General features: G+C 42.5%; 1 protein-coding gene across 1 annotated transcript; it reads left to right on the plus strand.

The window, feature by feature from the left end:
- Positions 1-288: 288 nt before the first annotated feature.
- On the plus strand, positions 289-14156 carry OGFRL1 (opioid growth factor receptor like 1). The gene is made up of 7 exons (XM_024193577.2): positions 289-549; positions 6043-6129; positions 6545-6626; positions 10719-10797; positions 10894-10960; positions 11104-11249; positions 13186-14156. Exons 1-7 carry the CDS (start codon positions 289-291, stop codon positions 13949-13951), a joined length of 1488 nt encoding a protein of 495 aa, XP_024049345.1. The 3' UTR covers positions 13952-14156.
- Positions 14157-17044: the final 2888 nt, after the last annotated feature.

The following is a 17044-nucleotide window of genomic DNA, read 5'->3' on the forward strand; positions in this document are numbered from 1 at the left end:
GGGCGTGCTCGAGCGCTTGCTGTGGAAATCCCGAAGCCTCCAGCTCCTCCCTGTGTGTGTGTCTCTAGGCTGGGGACCGGCTGAGGCGCAGGCAGCCCCGGCTGCCGCCTTTGCCTTGCTCCCGCTCTCCTCCTCCCTGGGCTCCCCGCCTGCGGCCTCCCCGCACTGACATGCCCCAGCAGCAGCCGCTGCAGCCCTAGCCCGCCCGCGGCCCCTTCCCCCGGCTCTCCGCGTCCTCCCGGAGGAGGCGAAGGCGCTCGGCTCAGGGGCTGTCATCGCGCCTCCCCGATGGGCAGCTTGCTGAGCGGGGTCAGCGTCAAGGAGCCCGCCACGGTGGAGGACTGCGACTCCACCTGGGAGACGGACTCCGAGCCCGAGCTGCAGGACCCAGGCGGGGACCAGCAGCAGGAGGCGGTCGGCGGGGAAGAGCCAGCCCCGGAACCGCCGGCCCCGCTCCCTGCCGCAAGCGCCCGGCCCGAGGAGACCCAGCAGGAAGGGGAAGAGGTGGAAGGGGGCCGAGAAGCAGCAGCAGCCCCCGGCCCTGAGCAGGTACCCCTGACACCGCCAACTTCTGCGGGCTGGCTAGGAGCCAGACAGAGCCCCCCGTGCCCCGGCAGCCCTGGAGCGGCTGGTGTTTTCTCACCGCCCCCCGCCAGGGCTGTGGGAGGTCTCTACGGTCATGGGTGTCCCATGAATGCAGCAGGCTTGGGGCGCTGAGGCTTTGCTCTGCTTTCTCGGTACCCTTCCCCCTTGTGTTGTAAGAGTAAATTGGGCTGGATCTTTGCCTTGGAATAAAGCAGCACAAATGGGGGGGCGAAGGGGGCTGAGTGGCACCCCCGAGCTGGGGGAGGCAGACCCCGCTTGGGTACTTCGCTGCTTTCTGTGTGTGCCGCCTGCTGCTGCCTGGTTGCTTGTTTTCCTCCTGGTGACGTGTGCTCTGTTATCAAGCTGAAAAAGGAGGAAGTGTGTTGGGCTGTGGGGATTTTTTTTTTTTTTGTACTTCCCCTAATGCACAGTTTACTTCACAGCTCATTTCTACTGGCCTCAAGGGCTGTTTGAGACCAAGATTGTTTTGATATCCTCTTAGTAATCTAATGCTATGATTACCAACCATGGGGAATAATGTGTGGCTAGAGCAAAGGACTGGAAGCCAGGAACTCAGGAGGTCTAATCTTGGCTCTGATATTGACACCTTGATGTGGCCTAGGGCAAGTCTTTTGATTTCACCTCTCTGTGAAGACTTAATCTCTCTTGAGAGGGAAAGTTAGTTAATATTTGTAGAGTCTTTCAAGATGAAACATGCTAACTACAATAATTATAGTATTACTTATAGTACTTTCTGGCACCCGTGATTGGAGTTTTATGCTCCCCTTTCAGTAGTGATCCTCAGTGCAAGGTCACGTTGCTTTGCTACCTATTTCCCATTCATCTGTAAGTGACCTGCAGTGGCAGCTTTGTTGCACCTGTCTGAGGTTTGGAACAGCTCAGGGTCCACAAATTGTGCACAAAAGGACAGAAAGTGATGTGCACTGGTTGGTATAACCAAGGTATTATGCTCCTACGACAGGCTGAGTGACTTTAGTGAGATTTGAAACTGCTCAACATCCCTAACACAGAGCTCAGCACGTTACCAGACATTGGGATCAGTGTCTGCTAAACTAGTACAGTTGCTGAAAAGGTTGAGAATTGTTAGTGTAGTAGAGCAGCTGTCAGGCTCAGCAGCAGTGGCTTATTAAGAGATATAAGACTAGTATATTGATGTGGTCTTGATGTCTCTGAGGCTTCCATGTTTGTTTCTACACTAAGATTTTATCTATAGTAGGAAACTTTCCCTTAAAATTATCACCATTGCTAGCATCTGTAGTGTTCTACGAAGAGTAGCGACAGTAGGAGCCCTTGTGTAGATTATCCCTGCTGGCACCCAATCAATAGGCGGACCAGGGGCCAGATCCGGACCGCCAGATGTTTTTGAATGGATCCCAATATCTATGTATTTACTTATTATTATCATTATTGTTATTTTTTATTATTATTTTCTCCGGAATATGAACCTTGACTAGATCTTGCCCAAGAAACGTGGACCTTGCCAAAAAATAATTGACTACGTCTGGGTGCCAGTGTATCAGCAGCTGCCAATATTTTAGTTGCCATAACACGTATACCGATTCTGAGCAGGGCTAGCTGCTAGCTGCTATGTATAGCATCATTCCTACCACTGTTACCCCCAGAGTAGCAGAACTGGTGGCAGCAGTGGTGGGAAATTTTAAAGGGTGGGAAAAAGACTAATGTAAATAAAGCCTAAAGGCCCAGTTTGACCCTCAATTACTCATGTGCAACTCCCATTGACATTAATAGGAGGTGCACCTGCACCCCATGTAACTGAGGGTAGAACCAGTGCCTAGGAGTCTAAACTGAAGATTGTCTCATGTTTGAGTGACTGAGATGAACAATTAGAATTAAATGTTGTGTATCATAGATGGCACTAGGAAAATTAACAACATAAGATCAATCCAAACACAAATATATTGCACAGCTTGCAAGTGTCTTGTTATGGTAAGCATTCTTACACTTGGATGTCCAAAACAAGTCAATTTTTTTTTCAGATTTATTATAGTAGCAGATATTTGTAAGCCATAAAGTGAGATATACTCGTTCATAAGCCGATTTTTTTTTTAGTAAAAAAGGGAAGCACCAGAGAAGGGGGTCAGCTTATGAATGGGTATAGAGAGGGAGAGGTGGGACACAGCCCCTCCCCCCAACAGAGGGGGCAAGGAGAGGCAGTACAGACAGCAGAGACAGAAGGGAAGAGGCGGGGCCAGAGTCTCTCCGCTTCTGGCCACGCTGCTCCCCCCAGCCTCCAAAGCAGCTGCAGCTCCGTGGCTGGCAGGCTGAAGCCATGCCACTTGGCCCTGCCCCCCAGAGCAGGCTGTGTCCACACCGCCAAAGTACGCTGCGGCTGTGCCACCTGGCCCAACCTGCTGGAACATGCTGCAGCCGCGCCACCCGGTCTGGCCCGCCGGAGCAGGCTGCGGCTGCGCTGCCCAGCCTGCCGGAGCAGCTCCAGCCAGGTCAGAGACATCCTCCCCTGGCCCTCCCCAGATAAGGTGGGAAGGGATGGGGAGAATGTGAGGGTACCGGGCTAGGGGTGGGGTCATGTGGGGGGTGGTCACAGGGGTTACTCCCCTGACGCCCAGCTTCTCCCCCCAAAAAAATTTCCCCACCAGTTGCTGTCCCGGCCCATCAGGGTAAGCAGCTGGCTTGCCGGGACGCTTTGTTTACTTAGGTTTACCTCCATGCCTGCGGACGCTCAAGGTAAACAAACCATCTCGGCCTACCAGCAGCTTATCCTGATGGCCCGGAAGCCAAAGTTTGCTGACCCCTGAATTATAGGGTCGGCTTATGAATGGGTTATAAAAATTTCAATTTTTATTTATCCATCTTGGGCTGGGGGGGTCAGCTTATAAACGAACCGGCTTATGATCAAGTATATACGGTAACCCTTGCAATGTGCTTACAATTTCAATCAGAAAGCCTGCGCTAAGTCTTTGCTGACATCCACAGTGAAGATTATTTTTTAAACTTTGAAACACCAAAATTAAATTTGTTTCTAAACTGACCCCCTCTGTTGAAGGGGTTGAGGATATGTATATGTATTGGGTAGTATACAACATAGATTTGTGACTTCTTACTGGACCTGATATCGAGAGTTTCAAGTACTGAGTTCTACGTTTAGGAACGTAGGATGAAATCCTGACCCAGTTAAGTCAATGGCAAAACAGTTATTGATTTCAGTGGCATTAGAACTTCATCAGTGAGGTCCAGCTTTTTCTTAGCTTTGTAGAAGTGTTTAATTTTTGAGGTATACGTAAATGAAATAAGAACTAGAATTTTAATATTTACTGTCATTCTGCTTCATGTATCATGGTGGAGCAGCTAATGCCTGGTATTTAATTATCAAAGGCTATTTCCTGTCCAAGTAAGCATGTTTTATCTTTAGTTGGAGTCAGAGCCAGTCTGTCATCAAAGACAGTTTGTCATCAAAGCATCTTGTAAACAATGTATTCATGGCAAGGAGTTTGGGGTACAGTGGATGGAGGATATCCTGTGTAATCACACAGGAGTAAGCCTGGCTCTGTCCGTACTACCACAAATAAGGTGTAAAGGAGTGTGTGCTTTCTCCCCTCCCCACCAAAGTTTGTGTATTGATTTCTGTAAGAGAGTTTTATTTCAGTATCTTAAAACAAATAGCAGTATCTCTGATTACAGTATTGTAGAAAACAAAATGGTGTGAAAAATAAAGTGCACAACAGAATTAGCAAGTCTCAATATATGGATGCTTTTGGTTGGGTTTTTGTAAAATGTGTACAGCTTGATCCAACACCCGCTGAAGCCAATAGGAGTCTTTCCATTGACTTCAGTAGGCTCTGAATCAGGCCCATAGATTCCAAAACAGTTGGGATCTGCTACAAGCTTTCATAAATGCTTTTTTTCCCCCCAAGAACAATTTTGCTGGGGGTTTAATGATGCTTTTCACTGAAACGTAAACTTATGTTCTTGTGATAAATGAAGGGGGGGGGGGGGTAGCTCCCTTTTATGGACACCCAGCCAGCCAGTTAGCTATAAAGTCCCTCTTGGTGGCTGCTTGCTTTACCTGTAAAAGGTTAAAAAGTCCTCCAGGTATAGAAAAGGGAGTGGGCACCTAACCAAAAGAGCCAATGGGAAGGCTAGAACTTTTTAAAATTGGTGGAAAAAAGCTTTCCCTTTGTGTTCTGTGGTTCTCCGGAGAGAGGGGAACAGAGCAAGTCAGGGCTATGACTATGCTGTAAAAAGCTTTTTGCCAGGCATGGAAATCATCAGATTATACCTAGAACTACCCAAATATATAGATTAGGAATGTCTAGAAAGATGCAATTAGGTTTATTTCTTTTATTTTCTGTAAGGCTCTGTTCTAACCCCAGATGCTTTTGTTTGCTTGTAACCTTTAAGCTGAACCCCCAAGAAAGCTATTTTGGGTGCTTAATTTTTGGAATTGCTCTTTTAAAATCTAGCAAAAGCCTAAGTGCCAGATGTATTTTCTTTCTTTTTGTTTTTAATAAAATTTACCTTTTTTAAGAACAGGATTGGATTTTTGGTGCCCTAAGAGGTTTGTGCACATGTTTAATTAGCTGGTGGCAACAGCTGATTTCCTTTGTTTTCTTTCTTAGCTCTTCTCTGGAAGGGTGTGTGTGTGAAAGGGCTTGAGGGTACCCCCAAGGGAGGAGTTCCCAAGTGCTCTTTCCTGGGTCCAAAAGGGGTTTGCATTTGGGTGGTGGCCGCATTTACCAAGCCAAGGTCAGAGAAAAGCTGTAACCTTGGGAGTTTAATACAAGCCTGGAGTGGCCAGTATTAATTTTTAAAATCCTTGTGGGCCCCCACCTTCTGCACTCGAAGTGCCAGAGTGGGGAATCAGCCTTGACAGTTCTAAACACTAGTTTATTGAATTATATAAAATAGTTTGACAGTGCTACAAATATTCTTGTTTGCCATTCAACAGTTTTCTTCCACAGGATGCAGTGGTAGCTATAGGTATGCTTTCATGGTAAGATATGACACAGATTTATGAATAGTCTGATTTCACTAACATAAAGGTATAGTTATGCTTCACTTTCATGTTCAGCCACTTCTTATTTTGTCATGATAAGCGTTTGCGCTTTTTAAATAATTTCTAGATAAGTTTTACATTCAGTAAATAAATCACTGGCCAACCTACTGGTCTAAATTCAAGAAATTATAGAATTTATTAAAGCATCTACCATGTGTACTAGCCCTGCTTTTGTTCATATGTTAAAGTAAAGTTGTTGTGTTAAAAATATCCTTCCTGTCACATATTTATGTTGTTTGATGAAAGCTTAAGTAAATTTATGCAATTGTAGATCTATGTATTCAGAATTGTTGAAGCCCATTCTGCAAAATAATTATTTTAAAATGTCTAACACCATAATAATACAAATCAGTGTTCAGTTTGGCTGTAGGTGGATGTTAACTACTCTTTAAATGTTTCAGAGTGATGATGCAACTGAGCTGACAACGAAACCAAAGAGGAGCTTTTATGCAGCAAGAGACTTGTACAAGTATCGACACCAATATCCAGTAAGGGCATTTTGTGGTTTAAAAACACTCTTTAAATAAAGAACAATAACCAACAGAACTCATTAAAAGAGGCTTTATCTTTCCCTATTAAGTATGAGACAATGAAAAGAGTAGAACTTCTGATGTAATAGCCAAAAGAAAATGCCAGAGGGCGACGACTGGACCCGATGTGCCATTGTTTCCTCCCAAACCTATAAAACTTCTTCATGCCTGAGGAGCTTACAGTCTAAGGCTCCGATCATGCAAACTCTTATGCACATGCTTAATTTTAAGCACTTGAGTAGTCCCAGTGACTTAATATTTTTAAAGGCCTACCTTTTTGGTTCTAAAATCTTTTTAAGAGCTGAATGCCAGCATACTTCCACTGTTGATAGTTTTATTGCAGGCTAATAATGCTTTGTTTGTTTCTTTTCAGCAGAACTTTAAAGATCTCCGGTATCAAAATGACTTGTGCAATCTCCGATTTTATAAGAATAAAATTCCCTTTAAACCTGATGGTGAGTAATCTGACATTAGTAGTAACAAAAAAATATGAAATAATAACATAAAACTGAACTGATAATTACTAAGTACTAAGGACTAGGTTTGTGTAATACTTATGTCACAAAAATGTCCACACAGTGCTTTTTTTAATTGACTTTTCCTGTAGTGTAATGCTAATATACTGAGAACACTGCAGTATACACCATTCCTTAAAGGTGGATGTATAACACAGAAATTATTTATTAAATTACTCCCTGTTCTACAGTGGAAAATTTCAGTCATGGCTGGAAATTCTAAGCAATGCATTCCCAATGCAGTCATGGGGCACTAACCGCACCTTTCATGAACACCAATGGCAGTTGCTTATGTTACGAACTGCACATCAAGCTGCAGTGATATCCTTAACATAGAAATAAGATATTCCATTAAGAATAGTTTAAGGGCTGCATTATGACTGTTACAGACAGAGTGATGATGCAGTAGGGCTGGAGGAAGTGCCTCTTGCAAACACCAGCACTGGACGCATTATACCTGAGAAGGCCAGGAGCAGGCTCAATGCCTCCAGTGGTCCTGGGGTAAGAAGAGTCACCAGCAGCACTTGTTACACCTTTAAAAATGGTTAAGAAGGTGCTTTTCCAGCACAACCCTCTGGATGCTTGCTTATGCATGGGAATTATTATTTGTATTACTGTAGCGCCTAGGAGCCCTAGTCATGGACCATGATCCTATTGTGCTAGGTTCCGTACAGACAAAGAACAAACAGACAGTTCCTGCCCTAGAGAGCTGGTGATATAAGTATAAAACGAGAGACAGAAGGCGACAGGTCTGGAATCAAGAGGTAGATCTGTGAGTTGTCAGCATAGAAATGGTAGTTGAATTTATGATTGTGGATGAGATTACCTAGAGATAAAATGTATAGTAAGAAGAGATGGGGGGACCAAGGACAGAGCTCTGTGGCACCCCCACAGGAATTGGAGGAGGATTGAGGTGGATCCTCTGCCGGGCATGCTGAAGGAGTGATTAGAGAGATAGGAAGAGAACCAGGAGAGGACAGAATCATGGAAGCCAAGGGAAGACAAGATTTCAATAAGAAAAGCATGGAGGACTATGCCAAAGATGGCTGACAGATCAAGGGGGATGAGGATAAAGTACTGGTTCTGAGCTTTGGCAAGGAAGTGTTCCAAAGAGAGAATAGGAAGGATCTCCCACTCCAGTGTGACTCCATATAATTTTGGGTGGTGTCCATAGGGAGTGCAAGCACCCACTCCTATGGCCAACTGCTCGAGAGCATAGTGGGAAAGGAGCTCACTGCCTCCACCTGCTTACCACAACACTGGCTCTGAGGTAGCCATAGTTTGGTGCTAAAGGCTATAGATTTAAGGTGTGATTTTTTTTTTCCAGAGTCACTCAGAATAGGCCTTCCCCTGCTCCCCTGGAATTTGGTGGTAGTGCTGCCAATCTCTTGAATCACTGTGAATAACATCATTTTGGCTGGTACTAAAGCCAGCATGGTAATAATGTGAGGCGTTCCTGGTGATTTCTAGCCCTACTCGTGAGAAAAACCCCTTTCACTGGCTACCTTCCTCACTGCCCCATGTCCTGTGGAAGAGCATCCAACCAGGACTGCAGGAGGCAGGCTTAGCTCTCCCCTCAGGAGTCAGAGGTGGTTTTGGGTAGGGGAGTGATGCCATTCTCACAGGAGGGGAGTGTGACATACCAGTCACACCCTGGCAATCCAGACCAGTGGGGGGGCTGTGTCACCCTTGCCCTGCAACATGTGGTGCCTTGCAGTGCCTTCCTGTTGTAGCTCCCAACTTGGACCTCTTACAAACAGCTTGCCAGCATGCAGGTCACTCCCAGATGTGTTTCTGTAATTGCAGCCTGTCAGTCACACTTGGCTCTCATCAGCCTTGGTTATACCGCAGGGTGACACCAACACATTCCCAGTTACATTTCTAGAGAGAAATCTGGATGTCTTGTACTGCTCAGCCCTCTTCTGGACAGTCCAAATATATTGAGTCTGTTATTCCTTTAAGGGAATAATATACAACTTGCCACCTTAAATGGAGTTACCCAGACACTTCTTAAACCCACTGGATTAGATAAAACAATAAAACAAGTTTATTAACAATAAAGAGAAATTTTAATTGAGAATAAGCATAGGAAAAACAGTCAGAAATAGTTACAAAAATAAAGATGAAAACACTTACCAAACTATATTAGATTTAAGCAAAATTTCTCACTACATGCTTCCAGGACCTCTCCCCAAGAATCCAACAGCTGCTTCTTTTGTCTTCTCAAATGCGAAGAGTGAGATGGACAGGGGGAGAGAGGAGAGGAGACTCTTGAGGTGTTTTTCACCTGTGTATGCTCACATGCAGGTTTCCTCCCTTCCGCTTTCTATTTGATGACTCTGTTTATTACTTAAATGCAAATTAAAACAAACACACACTCTGTTCAAGACAGGCTTGTTTGACCAGTTTGATTCTTTGTGAGTTTTGAACATGCATTTTTAACATCTAATGCTGCTATACACATTTTACCATGATATTACTGATCAGCAAGTTGAGTTTTCAGATGATATCTCACAAGTCATGCTTTGTACAAAGATTATTACAACAATGTGTAGGGTGTGAATATAGGGGTGCATTCCATCACAGGGAGGAGGTAGTGAGTAGAAAGATCCTAGCAGCTCAAGGCAGCTCTGCTCCCTCCTTCCCGCTGCCCTTTTGTGAAAAATGGGTCAGTCTGCTCTCTGCATCCCCTCCATGCAGGCCTGGGCAGAGACAGTGGGGGTGAAGAGCCTCTAGAGCTTTTCTCCTTCCCAGGATTGGGGGGAAAGGAAGAAGGTCCTAGGAGATGGGTGAAGAACCCTTGAAACTGCCGGAGCAGATAAGGGAGGCTGTGGGGAGCAAAGCTGATGTAGGCACAGTGTTTGTATTTAATTTGTTGCTGGGCTGGGAGATGGGCAGATGTGGACTGGGGCAGGCAGACACAGAAATAATGAATTAGAACTTTGGTTTGGGGAGAAGCTGGAAGCTTTGCACCATCAGGTAGCCATGTAGAGACCCTGCAGTGGGGGCCAAAATCAGCGTGCCCTATAAATTTGGGAGAGTTGGCGGCACTGTGACATGAGAGAATCTTTTTTTCTTAAATCTCATGTTTGTTTTTTAGTTTTTCTCATGGTTTTTGAATTTGGGAGTTGGCAATATTTCAGTGATAAAACTGCCGTTCATTTCAACCAGAGAAGAGTTAGCAAAGAGTGCTTTTGAAAATCCCACTATATAATTAGAATGTAAGGCTTTGGGCAGGGGGTCATTGGTTTGTCCTGTGTTTTGTTCAGCACCTAGCACAAAGGGGTGCTAGTGTGTGACTGGAGCTCGTTCTGAGGTGCTGCACAGTATGAATGATTAATAATAATTCATAAATTCCATTTTGGTTTGGTCCCCTACTGTTGGTTTCTGTTTGTGCTTGCCAGTAGGACCCAAATGCATTAATGTGATGAGACTAATACAAGTGGAAATTCTCCTGGAGTGTTGTGGATTTTTCCAGTGTGACTTGAGAAACTCCATTTAAATTCTTGGCAGCACTAGTGGCATCAGGAGTTTCAGGCACAATTAATTGAAACAAATTCCCAGATCCTAATGCACCTGGCAACCAGAGAGATTCTTGAATCAATGACTTCCTTGCAGTATTCATGACATATGCTACTAGACTAGGATCTCATATATGCAGAGTTGCGTTAATGTAGTGACTACAGATTTCACTCTGAATATCATCAGAGTAAATAGCTTGTTTTAGATGTGATAAGAAATCTACTCCATTGAGTAAACAATGGTCCATATACTTTACACAGGTTATAGTGCCATATCTCAGCTGCTATAAATCTGCATCTATTGAAATCAATGGAGCTATGCCAATTTACGCAAGGTGAATAGCTGGTCTATATTAATTAACATCTGTGTATGGACAATGCTAATTATCCTCTTCTTTAATTTAATGGCATGTCTTTAGCACAAAGCACAATATAGGCCTAAAACATTTGTGATATATTTGAAAGATATTTTTGATTGCTACCTAATAATTTCCTGAATTTGTTTATACAGGAGTTTACATTGAAGAAGTCCTGAATAAATGGAAGGGAGACTATGAAAAATTGGAACATAATCACACTTATATACAGTGGTTGGTTACTTATTAGCTATTTTTATTTTAAAGCATTGATTTGATTAAAAGTGTTGTTTTGTTCACCATAAACTGAAACAATTTTTTTTTAAACAGGCTTTTTCCACTTAGAGAACAAGGTTTGAATTTCTATGCTAAAGAATTAACTACATATGAAATAGAGGTAATGTAAATTGAGTTTACTGTCAACTGTCAGATTAATATTGAAGTATGACTGTTTGTTATTGTATCAGGTTGTTGTGTACAATGCAAAAGTATTTGTTGTAGAGCCATTTAGGATTTTAGATGAACTTCTTGTTTTATTAGGAATTCAAGAAAACAAAAGAAGCAATTAGAAGATTCCTGTTGGCTTATAAAATGATGTTGGAGTTTTTTGGAATAAAACTAATTGATAAAACAGGAAATGTAGCTCGAGCTGCTAATTGGCAAGAAAGATTTCAACATTTGAATGAGTAAGTAATGGCATGCATTAGATGCTATGTAATTGCCTTAGAATTTTTATCCTTTGTTTTCTAGAGAAAAGCAGGACATATTTTCAAAAGAATGCCAGGAAAGTGGGAGAGACAAAAAGCAAGAATCAATGATTGTTTTGTGTCTGTATGTGTGTATCTCTTCCACACATTCTTGTGACTATGCTCCTTACCTACTGTCAATCTAACCAGCAGCCATGAATTCACTGACCGTAGTACTTTCAAGTCAGAGGTGAAAGTAAGCCGGTATGGTACAGCGTACCGGCAAAAGCCAGTACACCATGCCAGACCGGCTTTCCCAGGCTGGCGATTTAAAGGGCCCAGGGCTCCCTGCAGCGGCTGGAGCCCAGGGCCCTTTAAATCGCTGCTCAAGCCCCGCTGCCGGAGCCCCGGGGTAGCGGCGGCAGGGCTCCGGCGACGCTTTAAAGGGCCGGGGGCTCCTGCCGCTGTGGGGAGCACCAGCCCTTTAAAGCGCCGCCCAAGCCCTGCTGCCGCTACCCCGGGGCTCCGGCAGGGGGACTTGGGCGGCGATTTAAAGGGCCCAGGGATCCCCGCCGCCGGAGCCCCGGGCCCTTTAAATCGCCGCCCGAGCCTGGCTGCTGGAGCGGCAACAGGGCTCCGTCAACGATTTAAAGGGCCCAGAGCTCCTTTGTGGTAGCGGCGGCCAGAGCCCCGGGCCCTTTAAATCGCCCCTGAGCCCTGGGGCTCCCAGCCGCCTCTGCAGTTGGTAGCTCCAGGGGTGATTTAAAGGCCACGCCTGTTCTGGTTGAGGCCACGCCTCTTCCGGTTGAGGCCACGCCCCTGGTCAGGATTCCGGCATACCAGTAAGTCCTTTAACTTACTTTCACCCCTGTTTCAAGTACTATTTAATAAGAACACAACTCCATATTAGTTTGTCTAACACGCTACTATACACATTTCTCAACTATTCCCAAAATGATGCTTCTAGCCTATTAACAAATATTGGATTATCTAAGTATTCACTTTTTCTTTACTTTTAAAAGGAAGAGCAAATTCTCCACACTTTTAATAGGGCTGAAAAAGCGCAGGCTTCCATCCTCTCCTAAAAATTAAATGCTTTATCTCAACTATAACACTACCTGAATAGTTTTAACATACACTGGACCAAATTTTGACCTGACTCTCACCCTGTGTAATCCCATTTCCTTCACAGGGATTATCTGGGAGATAAATCTGAGTTGAATTTGGCCAACATTTATCTCTCAATTTTTTTTTAAGTTTGATACTACTTTTCTAATACCACTGAGCTTGAAATTGAAGTGTGTTTTCTTGCAATATTTTCTCCTGACATTATGGGTGCACACTGCTTTCTTAGGTTAGGGTTGCTTATAAATAAATCTGGTCAAATAATTACCTTTTTTGAAAAAAATCATCAAGTACTTTATTTATCCAGTAACTTACCTGAGTCATCTCATTGACCTTAGTAGACTTAGAATCAGGCCCTAAATAAGTCAGGCAGCGCAAGAGCCAAGGTCTCAGTCACTGCATATTTTACAAGCTCAATTCAGGTGTTCCAGTGCTAGCTAGCCAAACAGTTTTAATTCAATGTATTGCTAAAATAAACAGATAGTAGTGATCAGATTCCATACTTACAGCTCTTCATTCAGGAGTCTCCCAGCATTTTACAAACATTAGTTATCACTCCCAACTGTCCTATGAGGAAAGTACTATTAAGTAGTAGTATCTGCATTTAACAGATGCCGAAAATAAAGCACAGAAAGATTAAATGACATGTCCAGGGTGACACAATGGCAAACCAGATAATGGAACCCAAGACTTCTGGCTCTAGTCCTATAACCACTAGACTATACTCTATCTCTCACTTCAGTAGAATTTATTTTTAAGCATTTCTTGTCCCTGTTAGTTTTATATAAGTTCGGTGAATCTTTTCTTGCAGGTCCCAACACAACTACTTAAGAATCACTCGCATTCTGAAAAGTCTTGGTGAGCTTGGATATGAGAGTTTCAAATCTCCACTTGTAAAATTTATTCTCCATGAAGCTCTTGTGGAAGACACAATTCCCAACATTAAGCAAAGTGCTTTGGAATATTTTGTATATACCATTAGAGACCGAAGAGAAAGGAGACAGCTCCTGCGATTTGCCCAACAACATTACACACCTTCAGAGCATTTCATCTGGGGACCACCAAGAAAACAGAAGTTGGAGGGAAACAAAACAGGTAAAAAGCCAACATCCCCAGTTTCTTCTCACAATAGTTACATTTCTAAACATAAGAAATGGAGAGATTCCAAGCATATATCCATAACTGGTAGCTCAAGTAGCAAAACAGCTGAAGAAAAAAAGGTAGAACTCACAAGAAATGGAGAAAAAAACGACCAGTGTGGAACAGAAACCAACTGTGAAACTGCTAAGCAGAGCAACAGTGAAAAGAACAGTGATACTGAAAGTCAAAATTCCAAATCAGAGGAAGCTCTCAATTCGTCAGACAAAAAGGAGAACATTTCTCATTCCAAAAAAGATAAGGGAAAAGATGGCGAAAATCTGAGCCACGATTGTGGAAATCTGACAGTTATAGAGACAGAGCCATGTGACAGTGAGAACTGTTCAAATAATGTATCAGCAGACGTGCAAGACAACCTAGGTCAGGATAAACCTCCAGTGGAATCCACCATAAAGAACAAAGATGAGATACAATCATGAGTCCAAATTTAAAACTAGATATGTTTCATACTGAATGAAACAAATAATTCATTGTTCTTTCATTTTGGATGATATTGCACATCTAGTGTAATGTAAGGAAGATCATGGGACCAGGCTGGATTTGAAAGCATCAGATTAAGCTTTTCAGGGGTTGATTTTTTTTTTTTTTTAATTTTAACTCAGTTTATAGGGCACAATCCAAAATGGTTTAAAAATATGTATATGCTAATTTGAAACAACTATATAGGATTAAATTCTATACATTCCCTTTTTCAGCTAGATTGCGGTCTAGAAAGGAATGCCATTCATTTCTGATATCACTTTGTTCATCTATTATTTAAAAAATTAGAATATTAGAATGTTGGTGTTTTAAGATTTACAGGAAAAGACTGCAATATTGATTGCCTTTTTCAATATTCTGCAAATTATTTTTAAGGGCCCAGGCCTGCCAGTGTTTGAAGTCAGTGGAAGTCACGCATGATATCCAAGGGCAAAATTAGGTACAAAGTCTTTAATCTTAAATGAGCATTTTTGGCTGAGACTTTCTGAACTGGGTATCAAAATGTTCCATTTTGTGAAACATCATTTTAAATTAAGTGGAAGTGTAACTCATGATTAAACTGTACAAAATCTTAATATGTACAGTCCTTGTCACAGTTGCAGGGTGAGCTGTGCTTTAGATCTCTTTCAATCTCTCTCCAGTGTGTCCCTCTGGTGACAGGTTTTGCTTCTCCCATCTACTGTATAAAAAAGAAAAGAAATCTGGTTCTGAATTTTCAGTTGTTGGGCTCAGGATTGTTGGGATGTGAATCCAAAAAGTTTATAGGTGCAGAAATATATTCTGTCATTGTGACACTACTTGCACATGCAATAATGGCCGTCCATCCATATTTAGACACCTAAAATAAAAATGGCCTGATTTTTACAGAAGTGCTGAGAACCTGAGAATTATCTCTGAAAAGACAGTCAAAATTTTAGGTGCTTAAATACAGATTTAACTGCCTAATTATAAGCACCTAAGATTGAGCATTTTGGTCAGGTCTCAAAAAGATGAAATGCAATGAGATATTAATTTCCCACAAAGTGTCATGCTACAGAAAAACTAATGTCTTTGTGCCTAATAGCACTCCTGGGCTCCATAATGTTTGTTTTGTAACTTCACCAATAAAACAATTCCTACATGGGCACTTCAACATTTAGCTAATAAATGCCATTATATGTAAAATATTATGGTATGTCATAATTTTCCTGAAGGAAGGTGGTAAAAGTAAATATTATAATCGTGTTGTACATAATACACCTTAAGCAGAGGAAAACTCCTTGTTTCAATTTTTGTAAAAATTCCAATTGTTTCATGCTGTGACAGTAGACCACTATTTATAAGGATGTCTTTGCCTCAATGAAGCATTTTAATATCTAGCTTTAGTCTATGGATATGCTATGGAAGAACATCAAAATTTGTCCCCCCTATTTTGGAAGTGGTTAAAGAATAATTCAGCTCAAGCCCCAATCCTACAATGTGGAGCCCCCTTGAAATCAGTGGGGATTCAAGTGGATGCAGGGGTCCACCTGCATGCATCTGCATTGCATTGAAAGATCAGGGCCTTAGGGCTTGCCTATACAGAGACTTAAGATATGTCTGCACTACAGAACTGTTGACCTAAGTTATGTCGACGTACAGCCACCTCAGTAATTAAATCACTTTTGCATGTCCACACTATGCTCCTTGTGTCGGCAGCGTGCAGCCTCGCCAAGAGAACTTGTGCTGATTTAACTGTCAGTGTGGGGCATTGTGGGACAGCTTCTGAAAGGCAGCAACAGTCCATGTAAGCAACACAGTGTCTACACTGACACTGCGTTGACATAACTACATCAACCTAAGCACTATGCCTCTTGCAAGTAGCGTGCAAGTTACATCTATGGGAGTAACATTTTAGTGTAGACACTTACAGAGTTAGGTCAATGTACAGCTGTCTTGCATCAATCTAACTCTGTAGTGTAAATCTGCTGTGTGTTAAGTTGCCATGTGGACCCTGCTGCCGTTCACTAAAAGTTCCATAATGCACTTGACTTCTGCTGTTTCAAATATGTGCTTTCCATTCACAGCCTGGCTTGCCATGCATTAAGTCTCTGTGTGCATAAGCCCATAGTCTGTAAAAGCACCTGCCAGAACTTGCATACATGATTTTTAACACTTGGATTTGGTTGGTTTGCAGGATTAAAGGGCAATTCATGTTGAAATTATTTAAAATGATTGTGTATTCATAAATGTAAGTAGTTAGTTATTCACCAGTTATTTCAAAATCCAAACAAACCATAAAATTTACCAAAAAACCAAGGAGTCCTTGTGTCACCTTAGAGACTAACAAATTTATTTGGGCACAAGGACAAGGTGCCACAAGGACTCTTCGGTTTTTTTTGCTGATACAGACTAACACGGCTACCACTGAAACCTGTCACCATAAAATTTATAGGTTATTGAACTTGTTTAGTCTTAAATGTTTGGGACTTTTTTGTGTGCTTAGTACAGTAACTTGCTTCTGCCCAGTATTAAGGGGAGTTTGATCAGCTCATGTATAGATTAAAGCATCCTTCCCATTTAGGGGTCTATTTTCTATTAAATAGATATGTTTAACTCTTAATAATGTAACTAGGAGTTATATGCATACATAGACAGGTGGGAATTTGATTTATACCATAGTATTTTATTCTAATATCATATGAAGGGGCATACCAGTGCGTAACTTGACAAACTTTCTACTGGGTACACATGCGCAAGTGTAGTAGTTTATTTTACAAGTTCTGCAGGTATGCTTCTCTTTGTATCTGAAATTGGAGTTACAGCTCACCTCCCCACCACCCTGAACATAATCTTGCCTCAATACATGGAAACCCTTTGACACAGAATACATAAAAACTACTACCCAGAAAACAAGAAATGCAGCAATAAATGTGCACAGGTCTAGGAGCAAAACAGTGTCTATATTTCTGGTAATTAACAAACTTATCCTCAAGGTTGCTGAGTACTCGCGACTCCCCACTGAAGCCACTGAGGGTTAGGCTTGCTCAGTTCCTCTCAGGATCAGACTCTTA

The sequence above is a fragment of the Terrapene carolina genome, unplaced genomic scaffold (assembly GCF_002925995.2).
Source record: "Terrapene carolina triunguis isolate 2854851 unplaced genomic scaffold, T_m_triunguis-2.0 Scaffold42, whole genome shotgun sequence".
Classification (NCBI taxonomy): Eukaryota; Metazoa; Chordata; order Testudines; family Emydidae; genus Terrapene; species Terrapene triunguis.

Bases quoted from the DNA above. Each gene is read 5' to 3' on its own strand.
- OGFRL1 (XM_024193577.2), top strand. From the start codon at position 289: ATGGGCAGCTTGCTGAGCGGGGTCAGCGTCAAGGAGCCCGCCACGGTG. The intron at 550-6,042 runs GTACCCCTGACA...TAAATGTTTCAG, and splicing joins CAGCCCCCGGCCCTGAGCAG to AGTGATGATGCAACTGAGCT. The intron at 10,961-11,103 runs GTAATGTAAATT...TTGTTTTATTAG, and splicing joins TAACTACATATGAAATAGAG to GAATTCAAGAAAACAAAAGA.